Source organism: Pagrus major, chromosome 5, assembly GCF_040436345.1.
Source record: "Pagrus major chromosome 5, Pma_NU_1.0".
Classification (NCBI taxonomy): domain Eukaryota; kingdom Metazoa; phylum Chordata; class Actinopteri; order Spariformes; family Sparidae; genus Pagrus; species Pagrus major.
Genome location: NC_133219.1, coordinates 38,965,208 through 38,987,233, shown reverse-complemented (window position 1 = coordinate 38,987,233; position 22,026 = coordinate 38,965,208). Strand labels below are relative to the sequence as shown.

The window sequence follows — 22,026 nt, the reverse complement described above, 5'->3', positions numbered from 1 at the left end:
CCTGACTAAGGTTTTTTTAAGTCAAGGTCTGTATTAATGTCTCCATGTCTGTGTCTCCATACTGCTGTGTCCACACGGTGGGTGAGGTGTGGAGAGCCATGCAGCAAACTCCTGCTTCACCTGAACGTCACATGTAAAATTTGCTCCGGCAATCAGAGCAAAGCTCCGTCTACGATTCAGCCTCAGAAAATTATGAGGCAAAAAAAAATATTTTATTAATGTGCCATTAAAAATTGATTCATGTTCATTACTTTCTCCGATAACTTTCATCCACTTTGCATGCAGAGAGAGAGAATTTCATTTCCTCCAAGAAGAGGCATTAGAGGTTTGATGCAATAACTTCTAAATACTCGTTATCAGGAGACGACTAAATCAGGGTCAGAGTGTGGAATCTGGGTAGAGCTTTTAAAGACTCAGTGACTGAGCGAAAAATGTCTCAAATTGATTTTTACAGTGTTGGAGACCCACTGATGCATGTATGAACAGAAATATAAAAAAGTATTTCACTGGTATTGTACAACTGCAGTGATTTTAGAAATGAGTCTATGGGACATTTCTACATGCACTGTGGGACTGAAGCAGATAAATGTCTTTTCGCAGTGGTGCCCTTTACATCAGACAGCAAAGATTGTTATTTGCCACATATAGAGGCAATTGTGGTGAAGGAGCACACGGGAGGATGGCGAAGCCTGTGGTGTCATAAGCATGTCGACAGTTTGTGTAATCACTCTCACTGCCAGGAGGGGGAGATAAGAGCTCCACACTTCAGATTAAAAATGTCCCCCAAAAAACAAAACAAAAGTGAAAATACTTCTATATAATTAAGTAGTTTTGGTGATTTAACCTAACCAATCTGCAACCATTTCATTTTCACTTGATGAAGGTCACCTGACTCGTCCTTTACTGCAAGTCCAAAACACATAAAATGCAACATCTCTTCAAAATTTGAAGTATATGGGGACTAAGTCGCATATTCACCCTGTAGAGTATGAAACATTACAGATGAACACAAACTGACACACAGTGTCTGACGGTATCTCATTGAGGCACCTGTCCTTCAGACAAGAACATTCACATTTCCCTTATTCAGACACAAAAAGTCATTTAAAATTACAATAATGTACTTTTTCAGTTTGTTTGTGAATGCAGCATGTCAGCATATCTGTCTGTCTGTCTGTCTGTCTAGAAAGTGGCTGAATCTTTTCCACATTCATGTATATAACAAAACAATGCAGAGTGTCTTTAAAGAGGACATAAAACAGCCTAATAGTGCCCAATAAGTGTTATAATAGATTGATGTTTGGTACTAACTAATGCTTTCGCCACACTGACATCAATTCTTTTTGACATATAGCTCCTTTAAAGCACAAAAGAAGCCACTTCCACAAATGTAATAAGTAAATAAACAACATCAACAATGACTTGCACAAATGAAGAGCACAGACGCTCTCATCTGGTTATTACATCCATAACTTCATAAGAATAAAATGCTTCTGTTTCCTCAAAATACAGCAGACACATTCAGATTTATTGTCCCATTACAGATGAGTGCAGCGTAAACAGACAGCGCTCAGTTCCTGTCGACACAGAATTTAATAAGTAATATTTGTCACATAGAATCATGATAAGAGGCAGTTAAAGCTTTGTTTTCTACACATATTTCACTAATATCTACATATCTCTTCTGTGATTTCATTTTATGTGGCATGGAAGATTCGTGTCACAATGTATTTAGTTGTTGAAGGCTATGAGCAAAATTCTTTGTTCATTATTTGATTAATTTTTATTCAGGCGTCTTTAATCTTCCGTACAAAAACCCGTCCAAAGATGACCTGAATAATGATGTAGCACACTCGGTGTAGTGTATCATAGATGGTATCAGCTCAGAATATAAAGAGCCTGTACGTTTTCCCTCGGATCGTTAACCCGGCTACTGGCACACAGCGCTTTAGCTTTAGCAAAGCTCCTTAAATCCCTAATTCTCTCAGTCCTGGAAAGAGCAGTAACATACTTTTTCTATGCATCGGGGACTCACACAGGAATGGATGGGTTCTGTCCCAGATCCAGGAAACTGTTTTCTCATGTTTACGCTCTCATGAATCAAAGTGGCTGTGAGTGTTCATACATGTTGAGGGTGTAAGAGCCAGGAAAAGGAATAAAGATCTCATACTCACCTCAGCCCCAGTCCTCAAAATAACCCTGCTCCTCCTCTTCTTCCTCTTCTTCTTCTTCTTTCAAAAGGCTGGGACAGAGCTGCACCAACCCCCACAAAATTTTCCCTTGCTCAGATGTTTTTCCAGCCTCCAGCCCTGCAGGCTCCAACTCCTCCTTTGTCGCTCTTATCACGCTCAGGTAGAACATTAGAGATGATCTGATTCCATCTCTGGAAGCCACACTTCTCCAGATCAAAAGGATTCCTGCACATCAGGTTTAATTTGGGCAGTCAGGAGGCTACAACGTGAAACAGGATTACAGTGTATCCAAACAACAAAGTTCGGTCCTCGACTGTGCAAACTGAGAGGGTAGTTTTTGTGAAAGTAGTCAGGAAAAATATAACAAACTGAAAGATTTGCTCAGGCTTTGATTGATGGCTCTGCTGGAAAAAAGGTGTCAGTGACAAATTGATGAATGCAGTCTGATCCCTGAGTGTGTTGAGAGAATTTTTAATGATCCCTTTTAGAGGTCGGTGCAGAAACCTCCAGTAACACCCGGGCTCCTTCTCGACACACCTCCTCCTGCAGAAACCAATTTTGTGAACCTTTCCCCCCGTTTACATTCAATTATTCAAATTTCAGAAAGAAGTGAATTAATGAGTCTTGCTTCCTGATGGGAGGCTGTTGTGTGCATAGATTAATAAGAATCATTTATCTTCATGGGTCACGACACACAGAGTCCAAACCCCGCTGGAACGTTTCACTGGAAAATGAAACATGAGGAGCAACACATCTTGTGTTGGGTGTGTTGTGGTTTAATCCCACTGAGCAAAAACATCTGATGTTGAAAAGACTTCCACTGGAGAGCAGAATGAGAAGCTATTTCAAGACATCTTTTCAACGTTCACTGGTGATGTCCAAGTGACAAAATTAAAGTTTTTACGATTTAATTTTAGACATCTTTCAGCAGTTTCAGCTTTATTAAACACCTTGTACCCTGTAGCTTTTGCTGCATGACGTAAAATTTAATTTCGAGCAACAAAAAGTTCTTCAGGCGTCTGTGACTGAAGTTGTAAAATATGTCTCAAATTACATTGTAAAAAGCGAAAGGATGTCACGAGTGAAGACGTTTAAAGGACATTCGTTCTGGCTCTCCGGTGGGAGTCTTCAGCGTCGACAGAGACGTTGAACTGGCGTCTTCTGGAAATGTTTTTGCTCAGTGCGATGGGTTAACAATTTTTCTCATCTGTGAGGAAACTGCAGAATAAAACTAAAGTTGAATAGACTCTTTTGACAGCTGACATGTTATCAAAGTTTAACTGACTACAACACTGTTCGCTGCACTGCAGTAACTGCTGTACCAAAAGCATCTCGCCACCTTTCTACCTGGGAAAAAAAAGTGTTCTGGGACCTTTATCTTCCTCTGAAAAACCACCATAGTGCCCTTTTAAAGCTGAATACAAAGATGGGTTTGGTCTGTCCATGAGTGCTGAGTAATTATGTAATAATGTAGTAACGATCACAGGTGGGAACGTCGTGATGCTGACAGGCCTTGTGGCTGAGCCCATCGAAAAATGTTCTCCAGTTTATTTATTTATATTTATTTGACACCTTTTCTCTCACTTTTATTTATTTAACACCTCTCTGGCACGCAGCCTGGCTCTGCTAACCAAACGTTAACAACCTGGTGGTCTGCCAACAGTAGACATTTCATCTCCACGCAGAAACTGGAGTTTTTAAAAAAATGTGTTGTATACTGAGATGATGTGTTATTTGTCATTATATATGATATTATAATGGCAGAATATTATAACCAGACAGCCTCATCCGGGCCCACATGCCACGTGAAATGGATGTACTTGGTTGGGCCACTCTTGCCACAAGCAGGCTAACGTGGACAGATGTGGGCCGGGGGGAACCAAATAAACCAGAAGTGGCACAAATCTGGGCCACAGCTCATTATTCTGGTAGGCTGGACCCGGCCGACTGCCTAAGTGCCATCATTTCACGTGGTATGTGGGTCGCAACACTTTTCCTATCAGGGAAGGCTATCTTCAGTACTTATTAGTACTTTTACTTCACTTTTACTTCAATTTATGTAAAGAAACCTTTACTGTATCTGATTGTAATGTCATATGTCAGAAGTGAAACTAATTAGCGATCTAACTAATTAACCAACTTCCTAACTACAAATTATACATTTTAAAATGTCATTAAAACAGCTAATTTGGAGAACCTTTGTGATGTATGTGTGACTCTAAACTTCCTTCTGCTTCTCTCATGATAAACTTGTTGCGTTGCACTAATTACAGTGATTATAACTCACTATAGAAGCACGGACGTGACTGTAATTATTGTAAACAAGATTAAAAAACACAACGGGATACAGAACAGAGTTTGTGTAGTTGCAAGTGTCTTTTTATTCTTTTTCTCAGACACAATAGAGCACATAACCCAGAGCACAGGGGGACTAGAGGGTGTATGTATGAGAGGTGGACCTGTGATTTAGGAGAAACGACCGATCCGAAGTAATGTCTGGACGGAGATGGCATCACTCAGGCTGAGCAAAGCAATTCAGTGGATGTTTTTTTTTTTTTTTTTTTTTTTTACGACTTGCAATAACAAATCATACGTGCACTTCTTCTTATTTGCAATATTAAAAAACACATTTCTATAAATCGTCGTTAATGTCGCCGGCGGTGGAGCCTCTCACGTCGGCTGGCGGCTCTGACATCAGCCAGCAAACAGTTTTTGTTTCAGTCCGTGATGTTCGTGATGATTTTTTTCCTTCTTCTCGTTCTCTACAGTACAAACCTCCGGCTCTCTGTGTTCACGTGATTTCGGCTTTCAGTAAATTCAAGAGGTCAATGCCAAAAAAAAAAAAAAAAAAAAAATGCCTTAACAATGTGAGTCAAAGCTACATTTTTGATTCGACACAGCTCTGCAGTTGACACGGCACTGAACATGTGGAAGAAAACTGTAAACAGATAACAAATTAATCTGATCCACAACAGTGATATATATTACTCATTTATAATTTTTCCTCATAAATTTCATTTGTACAACACTGGCTTTAAAAGAAGAAAGAAAGAAGAATGCTACATTAGCTTTCGAATAAGATATATTTAAATATACGTATATATAAAGCTGAATTACCCTTTTTTAAAACACTCCACAATATCAATACTCTTTTTTTGTGTGACCGTTACAGTTCTGGTTCTGATCGTCTGACCTCATCTACCAACTACAAAGGCTCTATAGTGGAATGGATTCAGTACAAGTGAATGTTTGACTCACTAAAGCAGCCAGTTACACCTCCCTGAGATGAAGACCATACTGAAATGAAAGCATCTTACCCAGAGAAAACATTTCTAAGCCTGTAACACTGACCACATACTGTAACTGTATATGTCGCATCATACAGCAAAAAAGAAAAATACCCATTCTTAATTTGTGAAAGACATCAGGTCCTCTATTATCTGTTTAAACCGGAAGAAATCTAAATATTTTATCTTATGTTCTCATTTTTGTAGTATTGGACATTATTTCTGATATTTTGGCGTTTTTTTTCCATCACAGCTGCCGGCCCGGCTCTGCTCCGTTTGACTCACCGCGCACGGATTTGCATTTCCTCCACAGCCGCGCTACCTGCTTAAAGGTGCGTCTTAAATTTATGACGCGCTTGTCTCGATCCCCGCAGTACTAATCGAAGAATCGCAGCTAATTCAGCTACAAACACGTGTCATTTCCTATAACTCCTTCACAATAAAAGCCAGCCTTTATTTAGTCATTTAAAAGCTTTTATTATGAAGCAGCATCACAGGAAACGTTATGTTTTCAGCAGCAGTAACTAAACATGAGTCCTGAAACAGCTGAAGCGAAACAGTAGAGATGTTTTAAAGAACAAACAGGACGAGAGAAACTAAAGAGATTCAGTTAGAAGCTACAAAAGTACTGAGAGCTGAACACGACAACTTTTTAAAACCTACAAGAGTTGAGTATCGATTGTTCGAGGGGGAGACGGGTGCTTGTTACGGGTTGGCCGCAGTAAAACTGGTGGTGGAAAAGCAAATCGGCACGGCTGGGTTGAATCGGCATGGCCAAAAGTGCTGGTGGGAAAAAAAAACGCCAAATGTCCTCACCGAAGTAACTGCTGAGATCTAGAAACATGGTGCAATTAGTGCAACAAAATGGGGCAAGAAACCTGAGCAGTCAGGCAATCAGTTAGGTTGTAAACAAGCCAGCAGTTTAGCCAGCTCACCTAAAACCACTTCACCGGGAGGTCAAAGTGAAGGTGACACCCAGAGTGTCGGTAAAAAGCTCTCAGTGCACAGAAGGAAAACTGTGCACCAAGAAAACACAGGTAGATACGACTGTCTTACTACTTTAAAATCTTTTCTTACTCTTGTGATCAACAAACATTGATCTGAAGTCCAATTCGGAGGCGGTTCTGTAGATGGTTTTCTAATAAATATTAAATATAGCAACTTCTGTTAATCCAGTATCCATCAGTCCCGAGTGCGAGTAGACAAATAATTCAGTTCAGGATGGATGATCGCAAATGTCCTCGAGGCCACATGTAGGTGAGCATGAACAAGGTTGTTGTCTGTGGACGTTCATGTGGCACAGACCAGGTGTTGGTTTGTCAGCAGGGTTACACAAAAACTACTGAACAGATTTTAACGAAACTTGGCTGGAGGACGGGTCTCAGTCCAGAATAGACCCGGTTAACTTTTGGTACAGATCCGGATAAATGGATGGATCCAGGAAGTTTTTCATTTTTCTTAATATCTCAGAGAATAATGTACAGATCTTGATTAAAGAAAAAAAAGGCAATTTAGGTGATCGGGATTGATGAGTGAGTACAATTTTTATACAGATCCTAATAAAAAATTCACATATGGGCGTGATTGAGTTGAAGGAGACTGTATGAGGGTTGAGGTTTGTGCTCTTCTGATTGCCATCTTAGTTTTCTTCCGTTTTCTTCTCAGCCAATCAGCTTGCACACTTCTGCACTTCATGTCGTTGAGATGTGGACGATCTTTGCACAAGAACTCTTTCAGCTTTAGAGGTTTAGAGAGCTCGAAGCCGAACATCTGCTCCTTCATCTTCATGTTAGATTGAGTGAACATGAACCAGAGGATCTGAGGACTGTGGAGAAGGCTACAGGTCGTGTCCATGGATGGAGTTGGGGTAATAATTTTCTGTTCGCTTTACTTTACTAATTTGAAGTTTTGTTTTAAAACCAGTCTGATCATCTGACTGCTAGTCTCTCGTCTCTCTTCGTACCTCTTTATATCAATATCGTTGCATTCCCAGATCTCAGTAATTACTTGGTGAGTGCGATGAGAGTGTCGGCTATAACTTCAGAACAAAATTGGACCTTAAATTGTAATCTGACCGAGCCTTTTTAAAAGCTTTAAAAACTCATAACTGCATCATATTAACTCTGTTGGTCTCCTTTTTAAAGCACTTTCAGAGCCACGGACAGAAGTCATTCACTGTTCAGTACAGCGCAGACAAGATCGTACCATCACAGCGTAAAGTAGGAGTCCAACCAGTGTCATTATTGCCATCAACCCCTTTTTAAGCTGCAAAGGGGGTTTAGCTCCACTGCAAGCATATATGCAATAAAAGCAGTATAGTTGAGTTGCATTGTGTGTGTACCATACAGCACGGTTAATGATCTCCGACTGTCAGTGGATTAAAAAAAAAAACACAGTACAGAGCTGCAGTGGGATGTCAAAGGTCGATGATTTAAGAGCGGCCAGCGATGCGGGAAAAAAACGGTTTAAACTGTACTGTATACTGACAGGGGAGGCAGTTGATGCAGTGCAGTGTTAGAAAAAAAATAAAAAATGTTGCTTTATTTTCCTCCTCGTCAGGGCAGCCGAAACAGAGACAGAAGAGAGAGAGAGAGAGAGAGAGAGAGAGAAATTGAAATGATGTGGAGGAGGGCAGAAGCAGGGCAGAGGCAGAAAAAAGCAGGGCAAGCTGACCACAGCTTGTCTGACATCAATCCAATAGTTGGTTTTTAAATCTTCGGCCCACGCTCACTGGACGCATATCTGATTCTTCAGGCTGTTGGACAAAAGACAAGAGAGAGAGAGACGGGAGAGGGTCGGGTTAATCAGGGACACACTGAACATCTCAACAGAGTTAAACTCAGACTTATTTATAATACAACACAAGAGAGAACGAGGTCATAATACAAACAAAGAAATATTTATTTTTTTATTAACGAGCTGTTCTCAGAGGAAAATAAGGTCACAGAACACTGTTTGAAGCTAGAAAGGTGGCAGGGTCCGCCACATATATACAAGTTTGTGTATTCAGTCATGAAAACAAAGAGTTTGTTTATTTAGTTTGTTTAATCATAAAAAAAAAAATCAGCCAAAGAAGATTTACTACATAACGTACCTTTTAGGTGGCTAGCACTAGTAAAGTGTTTTTTCTTTAAGAGACAGGAGAGACTTTAAAAAAGGGGCTCGTCTTCTGCAACACGGTCAAACGCATCACAAACTGCAGTTTAAAGCTTCGACCATGACTCGTCTTCAGAGACCTGTCCTCGTAAGAAAAACGACACCGTCAGAGGTTTTTAGAAAAATGCCCCCAAAAGATGTATGTGGACATTAAAGTGACAAAGAGCGCTACGGGTCGTTATATTTATGATTCTTGTCCGCACGTAGCAAAACAAGGAAGCGGTGTGATGTTGTTGTAGAGCCACAGAGTCGGAGAGGTCAGGGTGGATGAATGGAGCAACAAAACGTCAAAGTAGATATTTTAACCACTAATGTTCACCAAGCTTTTGTCAAGTGTTGGTGCCTGAGCCGGTTTCAGCTGGTGTTACTGTCGGTGCCGCTGTCGCAAAGACAAACGGATAACTTTCTGTTTTCACAGGACAAAATGTGAGTTTATTCATTCATTGAGTCTTTAAAGGAGAAATGAAAGTGGACAGAAACAGAAAGCTGACGGGCGATGCAGACAAAATAGCAAAGTGGAAGTGAAGTTTATATGGAACCAATCTAAAACCCAATCAATATTTACTTTACAACAATAGTGAAGAAAGGAAAATAAATAAAACTATATATTGGTGTGAGATCAGAACCAGTATATCTGTGAAGCAATGATTTGTAACGGTGTTGGAACATCCTGACAGGTGATGCCTCGTGCCATCCAGATCAGAAAAAGGGTTAATGTGTTCATCTGTAGGGCAGACTTTGTCGTTTATTTGAGAGGACATCTTGAAGTGAAAACACTTGGCATTCATTACACTAAAACAGAAAATAGGATCAATTTTTGTGCGTCGTAAATCTGTAAAACTTCTACCTACATGTCTTTATTTCAAACCGAGATCCGTGAAGTTTTCACATTCAGCCCACGCCGCATTATCGACATAAATGTCTGCGAGCAGTGTTAGTCCCTCCGGTGTCGCCCCAGGAGTAACACTCATCATCAACACATTTGGGCTTTTGTGCGGCAGAAAGGAACAGAACTGTTCTGCAGGTGAGCTGCTGCATAAATCAGCAAACTGTATTGTTCAGTTTATCAGGGAATGAAATCACCTCAAAGGACGAAAAAAGTTCCCTGCGAGTTTAAAGAATCAATTATAACTGAGTTGAAAAACTAAAGTCACTGTTGGAGGTGATTAGCTTTGGCAGCGGTTTAGAAAATACCTGGAGCTGTCTGGATGGATTGATAAACAATAATTACAGTTTTACATATCAGCAATTTCACTGTGTAATCGAGGACAGCGGCAAGTTTTATCTGCTGATCAAAAGATAAAAAAAAATCCTCTTTTCACGTTTGCTTTCTGAGGGTTTTGTTCCTCTTCTTCTCTTCGAACAGCCGGTCAAGAGGTTGCCATCGAACCCCGCTGTTGTGTGATTGAATAGCTGCGTGGAAACATTTCTTGTTACGCTCCAGCAGCCTGAAACCAAACGGACGTCCTCATCTTATCGGTTTTATCACTGCGCAGTCGCTGTCCTCATCTCTCCTCAGCGAGCAAGAACTCAATCAGTCAACCCACAGAGGACCGTGTCAAGACGAGCCCTCGGCTGTCTGCCTTGTAGACAGTAGAAACAGCATCAGCGGTTGCCTGTGGTTTTAATAGCACAGATGGAAATAAATGGAGAGGAAAAACCTGCAGCGTGCCCCGGTGGGGATACACGGCGGCAGTGTAACCGGGGGCGGAAATGTGACAGATTGACAGTTAGCGTTGTTTTTGTTGTTACTGCACATAATCAATGCAGTTTCCTTCCTCTCTTGAAATGGGAATTGCATGTTGTCTTCAGGTGAACTAAGCAGATTAATCAGTGTGTGTATGGGCATCCCGCTGTGTGTGTCCCGCGAGGACAAAACGGCGTCAACACAACAAATTGTCACGCTTATTTTACCAGAGAGCTTAATGTGGCAGGACGCACCGATGCAGCAGAGATGCAGTCAGTCATCAACCTACACACACAGGAGGGTTTACTGAACTGAGTCTGTTTTCTAACCCTACACATTCAAGACGGACACAGAGCAGCTGTCACTGTTAAAGGTTAAGTTCACCCAAAAATGAAAATTCTGTCATCTACACACACATCATGCCGATAAATTATCAGGTGAAGTTTCATAGTGCACAAAACATTTCTGGGACTTCACAGGGGAACAATGTTGCAGCGTTCTCCTAAACAGCTGAAGCAGATGCATAAAATGGCACCGTACAGCTCGCCCGGTGTTCTCGAGATCACAAATTGATCTACAAAGACGTTATCTGCACCTTTTTTTAATGCCAAAATCTGTTGTGTAGCTGCTAAGCTGCGGGCGCAGAAGCTCGACTACGTGTCGAGAGTGTAAATAACGTTCCAGATACTTGAGATTCACCAGGACGAGCTGTGAGGAGCCATTTCAAGGTTTTTTGTTTGTTTTTAAAATGTAAAAACAATCGGAAAAAACTCCCCGTCTACTTCAGTTGTTTAGGAAAACTCCAGGAAGTTTTTGTGGACTTTGAAACCTCACCTGACTTTCCATCAGCATGATGGGTGAGGAGATAATGTCTGAATTTTCATTTTTGGGTGAACTCATCCTTTAAGAACCAAAGCATACAGTGTCATCGAGCACAGGCGCATGAAAAGGATAATAAAATGTCTTTTATTAACTTTATTCTGGACACCTTGCTGCTTTAAATGCAGATGTAGCCCAGAAATATAGGTCAAAGCAACATTATGTAGAAATAGTGATGTAGGTGCTAACTACAAACAAACCTCATCACGTCAGAACAATGTCACGTGTTGAACACTTGCATCTTGAAGTAAACGTGTGTGTAACGCTGTGATCCTACCCTCCAGAAACAAGTGACAGAGACACCGTTCACACTATTACCAGACGCTGAAGCATCAACATGATTCTGAAGCTGTTATTTTAAAAGGTAAGAACGTTGCTTTAACAAAACTCAATGGAAACTTTGCAATCTTCTTTCCTGGCTGACACCTGTGTGACTGAAGCTGTGGCAGCACTTCTGTCACAGAGGAAAAACATTTTTTTTTTTTTTGGGCATCCCACCTCTGTTGAATGAAAATCTCCCCAGACTGTCAAAGGAAACAAAAAGCAGATGCTGTCTGTGTGCTGTAATCTCAGTTCAGCGATAAGACGGTGATGCAGTGAGGAGCAACAGTGCCGACAAAGCTGTCAAGGTTACACGGCGCTTTCCATCAGCCTTTCCTCTATCTCCATTACAGCTGACAGGAAGGCACATGGACATCCCCCCCCCCCCCGAGCTTGTGGTATTTTCCTGATGTTGAGGCACAACAAGAACATTTTCTGACTGTATGCATGAAATTGTAAATAATTCATAAATGTGTAGACAAGCGTAAAAGGTCGTGTGGAAAATCTGACAGAACGATAAGTTGAGCTTTATAGTTTGGACCTCCACGATTCATCAACTCATTCAGGAACCGTGCGTAGAAGCTTAAAGCTGCACACATCAGTGTTACGTTAACGACGGGTCAAATGATTGTGTGTAACGTGAAACCACAGAGCGCTGACCCAACTCTACAGTTCCTCTCAGCTCTACGGAGCTTTCTGGTGTCGTTCTGCACATTTCTCACGACTTCACTGTTTGTTTCCATTCCCACTGCTTTTATCCACCGTCTTCCCAACGGCAGCAACGGCCGACATTTACCATAATGTGACAATGTCCTGTTTACTCAGCCAATGTACTCTCATTTAGTTTGAGTGGTGTAAAATAAGCCAATCTGTTTTCTGGAGGAGCTGCACTCTTAGCCAATCAGAGATCACTTTGGGGGAGTGGGAGAAAACAAGGTAGATCGAGATGGAGAAGAGAGCTGGAGTGGAGCAGTCGAAACTACGTTTAACGTGGAGGTGAACAATATTTGTAGGCTGACGTACTTTCACAGTTTTGGCACAATTATCCTGCAGGTAAAACTCTTGTGTTTCTCGCAGTTCATTGACTCGTTATTCAGAAGTTTAAAGTGAAAGTGCAGCCAAGGTATCTGCGTTTGTTGATTTCATTAGGTTTGGAAAAAGTTTAACATTTAATACTAAAAACGTGGATGTTTAAGCGAGCACGGTTGTGAGCTGCAGTTTCACTGTTTCCTGGTAAGCAGAGTCAGATATTTTCCTCTTCAGCTGATGGAGACTGAAAGCAAAGCTTAAAGGAGGATGAATATTGGACTTAAAATCACCAGATTAATAGAAATATGACTATAAATGAATGTTGCCTGGTAACTGTTAGATGAAATATTATATTTATTGTGATATTAAACAGGACAGGTATTGGAGGACAGCATCTCAACCTTTAAGGGGGAAAAATGCACTTTTCTGGGAATAGCAGCGATGGATTGCTTCCGTTTCACACTCCTCTGGTGTCATTATACATATGAATACACACTCAATCATATCCTATACATTGCAGTCTTAATTATAGCGCATTCAGGATTATGTGGAATCTCTTCTTTTCATAATTCCCCAGATGAAACAACAGCAAAATGACTTCAAGGCATCATTACATTACATCAATTCTTCTTACATGAAGCCACATTTAATTTGATATACGACGCAGCTGGCAAGCCCCAGTTAAAAACATTGGTGTGCTTCGACACGGGAGGTCCCAGGAGTTCAAATTTGTCTAATTTAGCACCTCATCACACCGGCGAGCAATCTTAACCGCAGACAGCTGGATTACAAGCCACCTCTGAGACCCGTTCTCACACTCGCCTGCTTCGTGTTGTGGTTAACACGGCCTGTAATGAAAGAGGCTGCCTGGTAAACAGCGGGTCAGAGGCTCCATCCCCTCGGCAGTCGCTACCTTCTTCCCTGTTCACCTCTCAAAACATCAGACACACTCACCACAACGCCTCAACAACAAATTTATGAGCCTCTGAAAACTCTCTTGTTGGCTGTAAATACAGATGTACTTCTCTTTTCACGACAACCAGGAACATTTGAAAATAAAAAAAATGAAAAACTTTTGTTGCCAACAGTTGTATTTAAGATTTAGGATGTGTGATATAAATGTAGAAATTAGGTTCACAGATAGAAAATCAATAAAAATTAAAATAAACCAAGTGGTGGTGTTTCAGTGGACTCAGATCAGCTGTGTGCAGGCTGTTGGAGACTGGCTCATAATTAACGAGTGAAAGCAGCTTTGGGCGTTCCCCTCTCAGCCAATCAGGGTGTGACCACGGCCTCTTTGTGACGGCTTAAGAGAGGTGGGGAGTGACACCCGGGTCAGACTGGTTCTGATTCTGTCCTGGATTCACTGCAGACCTCATCCCAACAGACTGTCAGCCAGAAACTCTGCTCTGCTGAGATTTCTTTGCTGCCCCTGTTCTTTCTAGTTGAGGGAAGTTGAGTGACCGGCCTGACGCCTGCAGGTTTTCTTTAGTTTGTTCATCTTTAGTTTATCTTAACTTAATGAATTTCGCTGCAACCTGTGTCGGCTCACATTAAACAGCTCGTTAAGATCCTTGGGATATATTTACTGCAAAACCGATTGTCTTATCATGTTCATGGTTATTTTCACTCTTTGTCAAACTCACTGGCTCAACCTGACCGCTACTTGTGATGTCAACAAAAAGCTTGGTGACGAGCTGATTAGTATTTCTTAAGCTGCTGCTGCTCAGGGAACGCAGGAGAGGTTGAGGTCTGTCAGCTGGCTTATTCGTGGCAGCAGGGACGCTCTGTCACAGAAAATGAAACGTGCAGCTGAACTCAAAGACGAGTGTAAAGGGTGTGACCTATAGCGAGGTTGTTTTCTGCATTTATAAAACACTACTTATAAGAAGGTCAGTACCTGAATCTACATCTGTCTTGGAGGCCTTGACACTTCTGCATATTGAGTGCTGTGACTCTTCACCACCTCTGAATGATAGACAAAGACCTGGCTGTTTATTAAATTCCTCTGTAGCACAGCGTGGTGCTTCACACGTTACTGATGAGCACTTTGAATAGATTAATCAGTCAAGTCAAGTGAGCGCACTGACAAAAAAACATCTTAAGGCCTTCTTGGTGTCGGTGTCAAGTGCAGATTCAGTTGTTGAACTCAGAAAACAGATTTTTTTTTTTTGTCTTGAGTATCTGAAATCCTTGCTGCAGTTTGCTTCGCTCTCTATCAAAATGTCAGCCCTCAAATGTGCATCCTCCCCAAACTTGACAGCAGGACAGGCTTTTAAAGACGCTCAGGGATGATACATGGCCTTAAGCCCAGCCTTCAAATTCTGCTGCTGCACACGCACACACACACACTCACACACGCTCACAGATTTAAAGTGAAGAGTAGAGTTTTTCAAAGCTACTGTATATCAAGGCTCCCAGCTTTCCTCTTAAGGCGAAGAGGGCTCTCATGAGTAATTCACCGTGCAGTGGGTGCAGGTTACACAGCTGCACGACCTCCAACGTCCCGGAGAAACCACACCACCCCGACTGCACCAACTCCTCGAACATGGCTACTCTGCAACTTATGTATTCCTGTGGCGTGTGACAAATTGTGTCAGCACATTACTCTGGTGAAGCATTTTTCATGCATAATTCATCCCGGAGCCTACATTCCACATGGACATTTTCAAATCCCTTTGAAGTTAATTCCCTCTCTTCGTGATAAACAGCCTCGCTCGCTTCAGCTGTGTTGCGGCTTATGATGGTCTGTGTCGTCTGTGTCGGAGGAAGTCACCTGTCCGAAACACTTTCACCGTACAACACTGAAGCGCCAGAGAGATTTACATCTGATAATCCACCGTGCAGAAAAAAGCTTCCTGAGTACTTTGGTGTGTTTTTTTTCTTTTTGTACATTCGAGGAAAATTCAAGGATAGTTAAACATGTTTTTTACACGTAGTTTGAAAACAGAGCTCACACATGTCCTTAACGACTCTGTAACATGGTGGCGCTGGAAGTGAAGTCAGGGGATTACCACGATCATTAAGATTCATCTTCTGGGAACCATGACTGTTTAAATTAATCTTGTAGATGTTGATTAATTGCACTACATGCAAACCTGCTGGTGGGGCTGCATGGAAAGTCAGTAGGATTCATCCTCTGGGAATCATGAAGAAAGATAAAATATTTTAAGGTAATCCATTCAGTAGTTGTTGAGAGATTTCAGTCTGAACCCAAGTCATGTACTGACTAATGACTTACATTGCCACCAAAAGAGCCAAGGCACTAGCTTAGCTATAAATGAGGAGCTAACAGCATCGATCATGCCTCTGTTATAAAGTGGGACGTGTGGACAGATGGAGGTTGTATCGACGGGACATTTCATGCTCTGAGGTGGTCTCTGTTACTGTGGCAGACCCTAGTTAAAACCCTGTACCTAAGTACTATATATGCACATATGGACTGGCCTTCAGCAGTAAGAGATGCTTTTCAGTATTATAAAACACAGAACAAAGCGAATCCTTCCAGTGAAGTACAGGGAATTAAATGAACAAGGGTTGGCATCTCATCTAGCACCAGTATCAGCAGGCCCTGGGGAGGATATTTGCAGAAGAAAAAATGGAGAAAGAGAGAAGAAGAAAGCAGGTGAACCGATTGGCACTTGCCCCACTTGGAGGTAGACAATCGCCTCCTCTGTAGCCAACTGGGTCCCTGAGTTATCTCCCTGTGCACCGGGGAATTAATCAGCGGCTTGATGGTTGGGGAAATGAGGCTGAATAATAAAAAGCATTACGATCTCTCTGTGGTGTGGCTTCCTTTTGTCCCTTTTTCCTACCCAACCCAAGATCATTGTCATCCCTGGGAGCTGCTCTCGTCATCAATACCCACCTACCTCGCACACATAAAGCGGTTTGTAAAAAAAACCCCTCCGCTGAGCAGATAATGGGTGCAAGGTGTAGAAATGGCCTGGCCATTCGCAGAGCTCCCGCTGTGCATTGTTGTAAATCAGAGAGCCATTACATCAGGAGATGAGTGCTGCGAAAATATAGGCACTGAAAAATTTCCCCTGCCTCAGCTCTGGCTGTTTTCTGCTTCAGCACACAATGCACTGTACATGCTCAATATTTAGCCCTCCAGTCCTGCATAACCACAGGTACTCCAACCCAGATAGCAAAAATTGTCACGGCCCAGATCTGGCCCACACCAGACACGTTCATGCGGCCCACATACAGAGTTGAATGATGACACTTGGACGGTCCACTCCTGGGGCAAGTGGAGAGTTTTATCCATATTGAATAAATCCACACCTCAAGATTTACATCCAGTGCCAAAGCTGGAAATCTGCCCTGTATGCTGCGAGACTGAGAGGTAGTTGAGATTTGGAGAGGATGAGGTGTTTTCACATTAGGTACCATTGTTCCGAGTGTGGCTGCCCCTCATCCTCTCTCCCTCGGCGGTCAGCTTTCACATTAATAATGTGGTTCTGTTCACTTGTGTACGTACACAGTCCCATACAGTAGGTTTATAATCTGCAGTCCATTTCCAGTTTTGGGTACAGTTGCTTTCACACCTCATGCAAACCGTGGCTGGGTACACAATAACATACCTACGTTACGTACTTAACTTCAGTTATGTAAGTTAAAATAACTCATCGCTGACCTCCTCCCTGAGTTTTTACTCTTTATTCTACTTTACCTGAGTTCCTCTTTTGCTGCCGTAATTATTACTGCGCCACCCAGAAACTGTGGGGGGGCGCCATCTCGCACAAAATGCTAATTTCTACATCGTGTTGCTTTAAAATGGGACATAGTATATTGTGTGATGTTTTCCAAAGATGCCCCAATGGCCATTTTGTTTCTGCATCTAAATAAGCAGCAGTCAATTACCAAGCAGAGGCTGCAGCTCCACAACATCTGTACCAACCTCTGCGTACTCGATGCAACCAGCTGAGTCCTTCGCTTCCCTTTCAACAAAGTAAATATGTTGTCTGAATTGCAATGAGAGAAGCTGTCGAGGCTTATTAGAGAGCGTTCTTCCATGCTTTGAAGATGTGATCATTTGTATGCGCATGTTTTACTTGTTTTGAAATGGGTTGAACGGGAGGGAAGAAGCGATGCTGGTGGTGATTTGTGGCAGGCAGGATGGAGCCTCGAGGGGCTGATCGCTCCCCGAGCTAGCCTCTAACAGCGACTTCAACGCCTGAGAGAACAAGAAAGGGAAGACGGTGGATGGACCTATCAATGACGCCCAGAGGAATTCTGCATCGCCGGGTTGCTGCTGTCAATTATAGGCAGCCTGTGGGGAATTACTGTAAAATAACATGCGATCTTGAGACTTAGAGTTATGAATTTCACTGGTTGACATTCAAAATTCTGAAAACTGAGCAAAATAAATATGAGATTGTGAGAGAAGGGTGTTTTATTTATTAATGACAACGAGAGTTTAACATTTCAGTGAATTCAACATCAACCAGATGAAAAAACTGCCTCAAGCTACCGAGTGACGGCGAGAAGAGAGCTTCTCATTCAGTGCCTCAAGATATAGAAATAAAAATGAACAACTGGGTTTTTAAATAACTCTCTTTTTATGACAAATATATAGACTTTTGTTAAAAAAAATTAATCAAATGGTGATCAGGATGAATTCAACAAGTATGTTACTCGAAGTATTTAAGTTGAAATGCAACCAATCTTGACTATTTGATGGAGCTGAACCAGAACTTAAACAGTAACTTTTGTTCTTTTAAATATACTGCGATCATAAATCCACAAACCAAACTCTGATACTGGAAAACAAAATTAAAATCATCCAATCATTTGAGCATAAAATTACATTTTCGATTAGTTTTTAATCTTCCTAGTTCATGGCCTGGTGCCAGATAAGTCCTGTGAAGATTTTTAAATTGAATTCATTTAATATGACTTTGTTTTTCAAAAGACAATTACTAGATCATGTTTTTAAAAAACCTGCAGCGTTTTCAGAAATATAAACGAAGTAAGATCAATCTGGAACTAAAGTTTTCTGCAACATTAACTTTCTTGAAGTTTTCAGAAGTTTACATCCAAGAGAAACGTAAATATCCAATTTAAATGCTAAGATTTTAGCATTAGAGAATTTGATTTTTATTGCTATTGAGTCCCTTTTTTAGTGTTTGAACTGTATTATATATATTTGTTTAATTCTATCCTTGTTGATGTGATGGTACTTGCTTGTTATGTTACATTTTGTTGTCTTTTATTTTGGAGTTACTGTGTTGTGTGCTGAACTGTCATCACATAACTAACAATCATTCAGCCTTCTGTGATGAAGAACCTGCGCTGAAATGCATTCGTCAAAAAAAAAGGAGAACTCTTCCAGATAAACTGAATTTGGAGAAAATTACTAGAAAGTCAGAGATTTCAAAATACCTCAAAATATTCTTTTTACTGATTTTCTGTAAATCACCTTATTTGGTTTTACATCAATGGCTGTGTGTGTCCCTTGGTTAACTAAACTATGGCCACAAATCCCCCTTCAGGGAGCCAAAGGATCCTCTATCCAGCAGAAACAATAAGGATTGTGTTGAGAAGTGAGCCGCGGATAAACTGCCAGTGAATTGGGAAACAGCGAATGAGCAAATTGCAGAGGAACAACTGGGAGGGAAATGTCATGCAGCCGAACTGAGCTGCAGAATCAATACGCCTGCCTCTGTGCTGTTTCTAAAAAAGGGGCATGTGTGATGTGTAGCTATTGGGTGTTAAAGTGGACAGATGAGAGCAGAGGCACTCAACACAAGGCACGACCGGGGAGACACAGGTAGGAATGCATCCAGGCTCTGGCATTACACTATCACATTCTGTTTCATGTGTCTCGGCTGAGCGTGGAGCGAACGACCGGGACAAACAGAATAAATCCTGCTGCTGCTGTCAGACGGTACAACAAGCTGGATTTAACCCGGCTGAACACAATACATATTACAGTGTGTTCTCTTGGTGCAGCAGAGGACACAGCGTGAGTCACAGCACAGCACCTTTACACATAATCATGTCATCTCCCCAGTAACACCACCGTATTGAGTTAAAATGACACCATGAATTGAAACCCAATCCCTTGCTAACATGTATTTTTACTGAAGTTTGCTCTGTAACTTTCAGTCAGACTGAAATACCTCAAGAACTATTGGTTGGATTTCCCAGGATTTGTTTACGAATGTGGTACAAAAAACCAATAACGATTTGTTTTTCATGCAAAATTGGGATCAGATATCGGGAAAGAACAGGCCAAATGTGGTAAAAACCTTCAGGATTAAACTCCAGGTAGAATATCTGTGTCCCATGTTTGAGTAGTCGACATAAAAAGATTATTTTCACAGTACGTCTCATGATGTATCGAACCGAGGAAGTTAGATAATGAATTTCATCGCTTTGGCACAAATACAAAGATACCAAATGAACTACAACTTCATATATATTCCAAAAATTAAACCCACTGAAAGCTGAAGTGACCAACATGGATCATCTCGTCGCTGCTGGGAAACATTGGGTCCTGGAGTTCCTGTGGATGCCAAACCCACCGCCCATCAAAACAAAGTACAACCCCTCATGGAAACTTCTCTCCTTGATGCCCGCGGCCCCGCCAGCAAGACAGGAGTAACACAAGGAACGCAACGAAGAGCTCGAGGCGTCAACCTGGCCTCTAAATTCCCCATATACCCAATACGTTAGATCATCTGTGGGACCAGAACAAGTCAAATCCACAGAGGCCCCACCTCACAACCCACACAACTCAAAGGATTCACCACCAATGCACCTTGGTGCCAGATACCACAGTACACCCTCAAGCCTTGACTGGTCAAGGAGGCTCAATCAGACCGGGGCTCTGGGGAATCTGGAGGCCAGGTTGATGCCTTGAGTCGTTTGTCAAGATCCTTGAGTTGTTCCTGAGCAGGGTGGTGCACGTCCACATGAATACAAGGACATTTTCTCGATGTTTTTCACTTCACCTGTCAGTAGTTTTAATGGTGAATTAAGTTTATTTGTATAGGACTTTTCCTCTAGAAGCACTTTCACACCCTGGCGACAGAGGCTACCATGCAAGGCGGCACCGGCTCATCAGGAGCGATAACCATTCATCAGCACTCGCACGCCAATGGAAAAGCCATCCATCAGAAACAGATTGGGGTTAAGTATCTTGCCTTCGACATGTAGACTGCAGGGGATCGAACCACTGACCCTCAGATTGGTGGACAACCGCTCTGCCTCCTGAGCCATGATGTTGTGGCTTACACTGATCTATTATATTGACGGCTTCCTAAACAATTCACAAACAGCTTTTGCAATCATGTTCAAATAACCGTCTACTATCAGATTATCATGTGATCTGTTTGCTTTCACACCACAATTGAACCACAATGAGACCTATTAACCGCTGTCACAGCAGCGCTAACGAATCACACTAACCAGGCGAATGCAGCAGAGTTTGTTTTCACTTAATCAAACAGGTTAGTTGTGACATCATCCTAATTACAGCCTCACAGAGCTGCAAACATGACTGTAGACATATTTCAGGTGCTGGCAGATCAGGGTAAAGGGGTTTTGATATTCCAGCCTTGATTGAAGCCATGGATTTGCATGAATTGATGAGATTCAGCACAGAATTATAGTGTGCACATCAGTCGGAGTGGATAATTATTATTAGACAGAGGCAAAACGTCTGTAGACATTAATTATGTATGACTTACCATTTCCTGAATATTTTCTTTCCAATTGAGTGCTTCACTGTCACAATATGCCACAGCTACTATCAAATCTGGACGGCAAGAAATGCTTCACATTAGCGATTATTCAGGCTTCCTGCTGGTCGAGGTCGATGCATTCGACTGAAAGCAAACAATGTGTTTTCCCACAAATGAGTCGAGTTTTCTAAGTTTTTTCAAGTGGCCAAAGGTCAAGAAAACAACTCACCGGTGAGAAAAACAATGCATTTACAGTCACAGTGCCTTTTTTTTTTTTGCACGACAGCAGTCTCAGAAGAATGGATGTCAGACTCGCGAGGTAAGAATACTAAACAGTTATCTTCAGGTATCGACTCTCAGCAGCACGGTTACCCTGCACAGGGCTGAAACCATTCAACTGCTCTGTCAAAGGCACAACACATTCTCATCCTGCAGCAGTGATGGCAGACAGCATGTGGCTAATCAGTTTTCCGCAGCCTACTAGCATAGTCTGATCTAAAGCCACCATACATACATGTGTGTCTGCGTTCATGCATGTAGGATGTATACACACACACGTAGCGGTCCGTGATGGATGGCTATCCTGGGAAGAGGTGATGGCACACTAATTACACTGTCAGCTTGAGTTGACCTATCGATAGCAGCAGAGTTGGATACACTGCAGGATTGCTCACATTAACAAGTAATTTGTCTTGTATTCAGTTTTAATGTGATGACTTAAAGCTCGGGTCGGTAAGTATCTTTGTTATATTTGTAGAAAATCTCTAAAGACACCCCGGGGG

General features: G+C 41.8%; 1 protein-coding gene across 1 annotated transcript in view; it reads right to left on the bottom strand.

Moving 5' to 3' along the window:
- Window positions 1–7,976: 7,976 nt before the first annotated feature.
- The window catches only part of zmat4a (zinc finger, matrin-type 4a), a 107,771-nt gene continuing 93,721 nt past the window's right edge, over window positions 7,977–22,026 (bottom strand). The window contains exon 7 of the mRNA XM_073466918.1: window positions 7,977–8,234. Coding sequence (XP_073323019.1) covers window positions 8,207–8,234 — 28 coding nt within the window. The 3' untranslated portion in view covers window positions 7,977–8,206. The remainder of the gene's footprint in view (window positions 8,235–22,026) is intronic.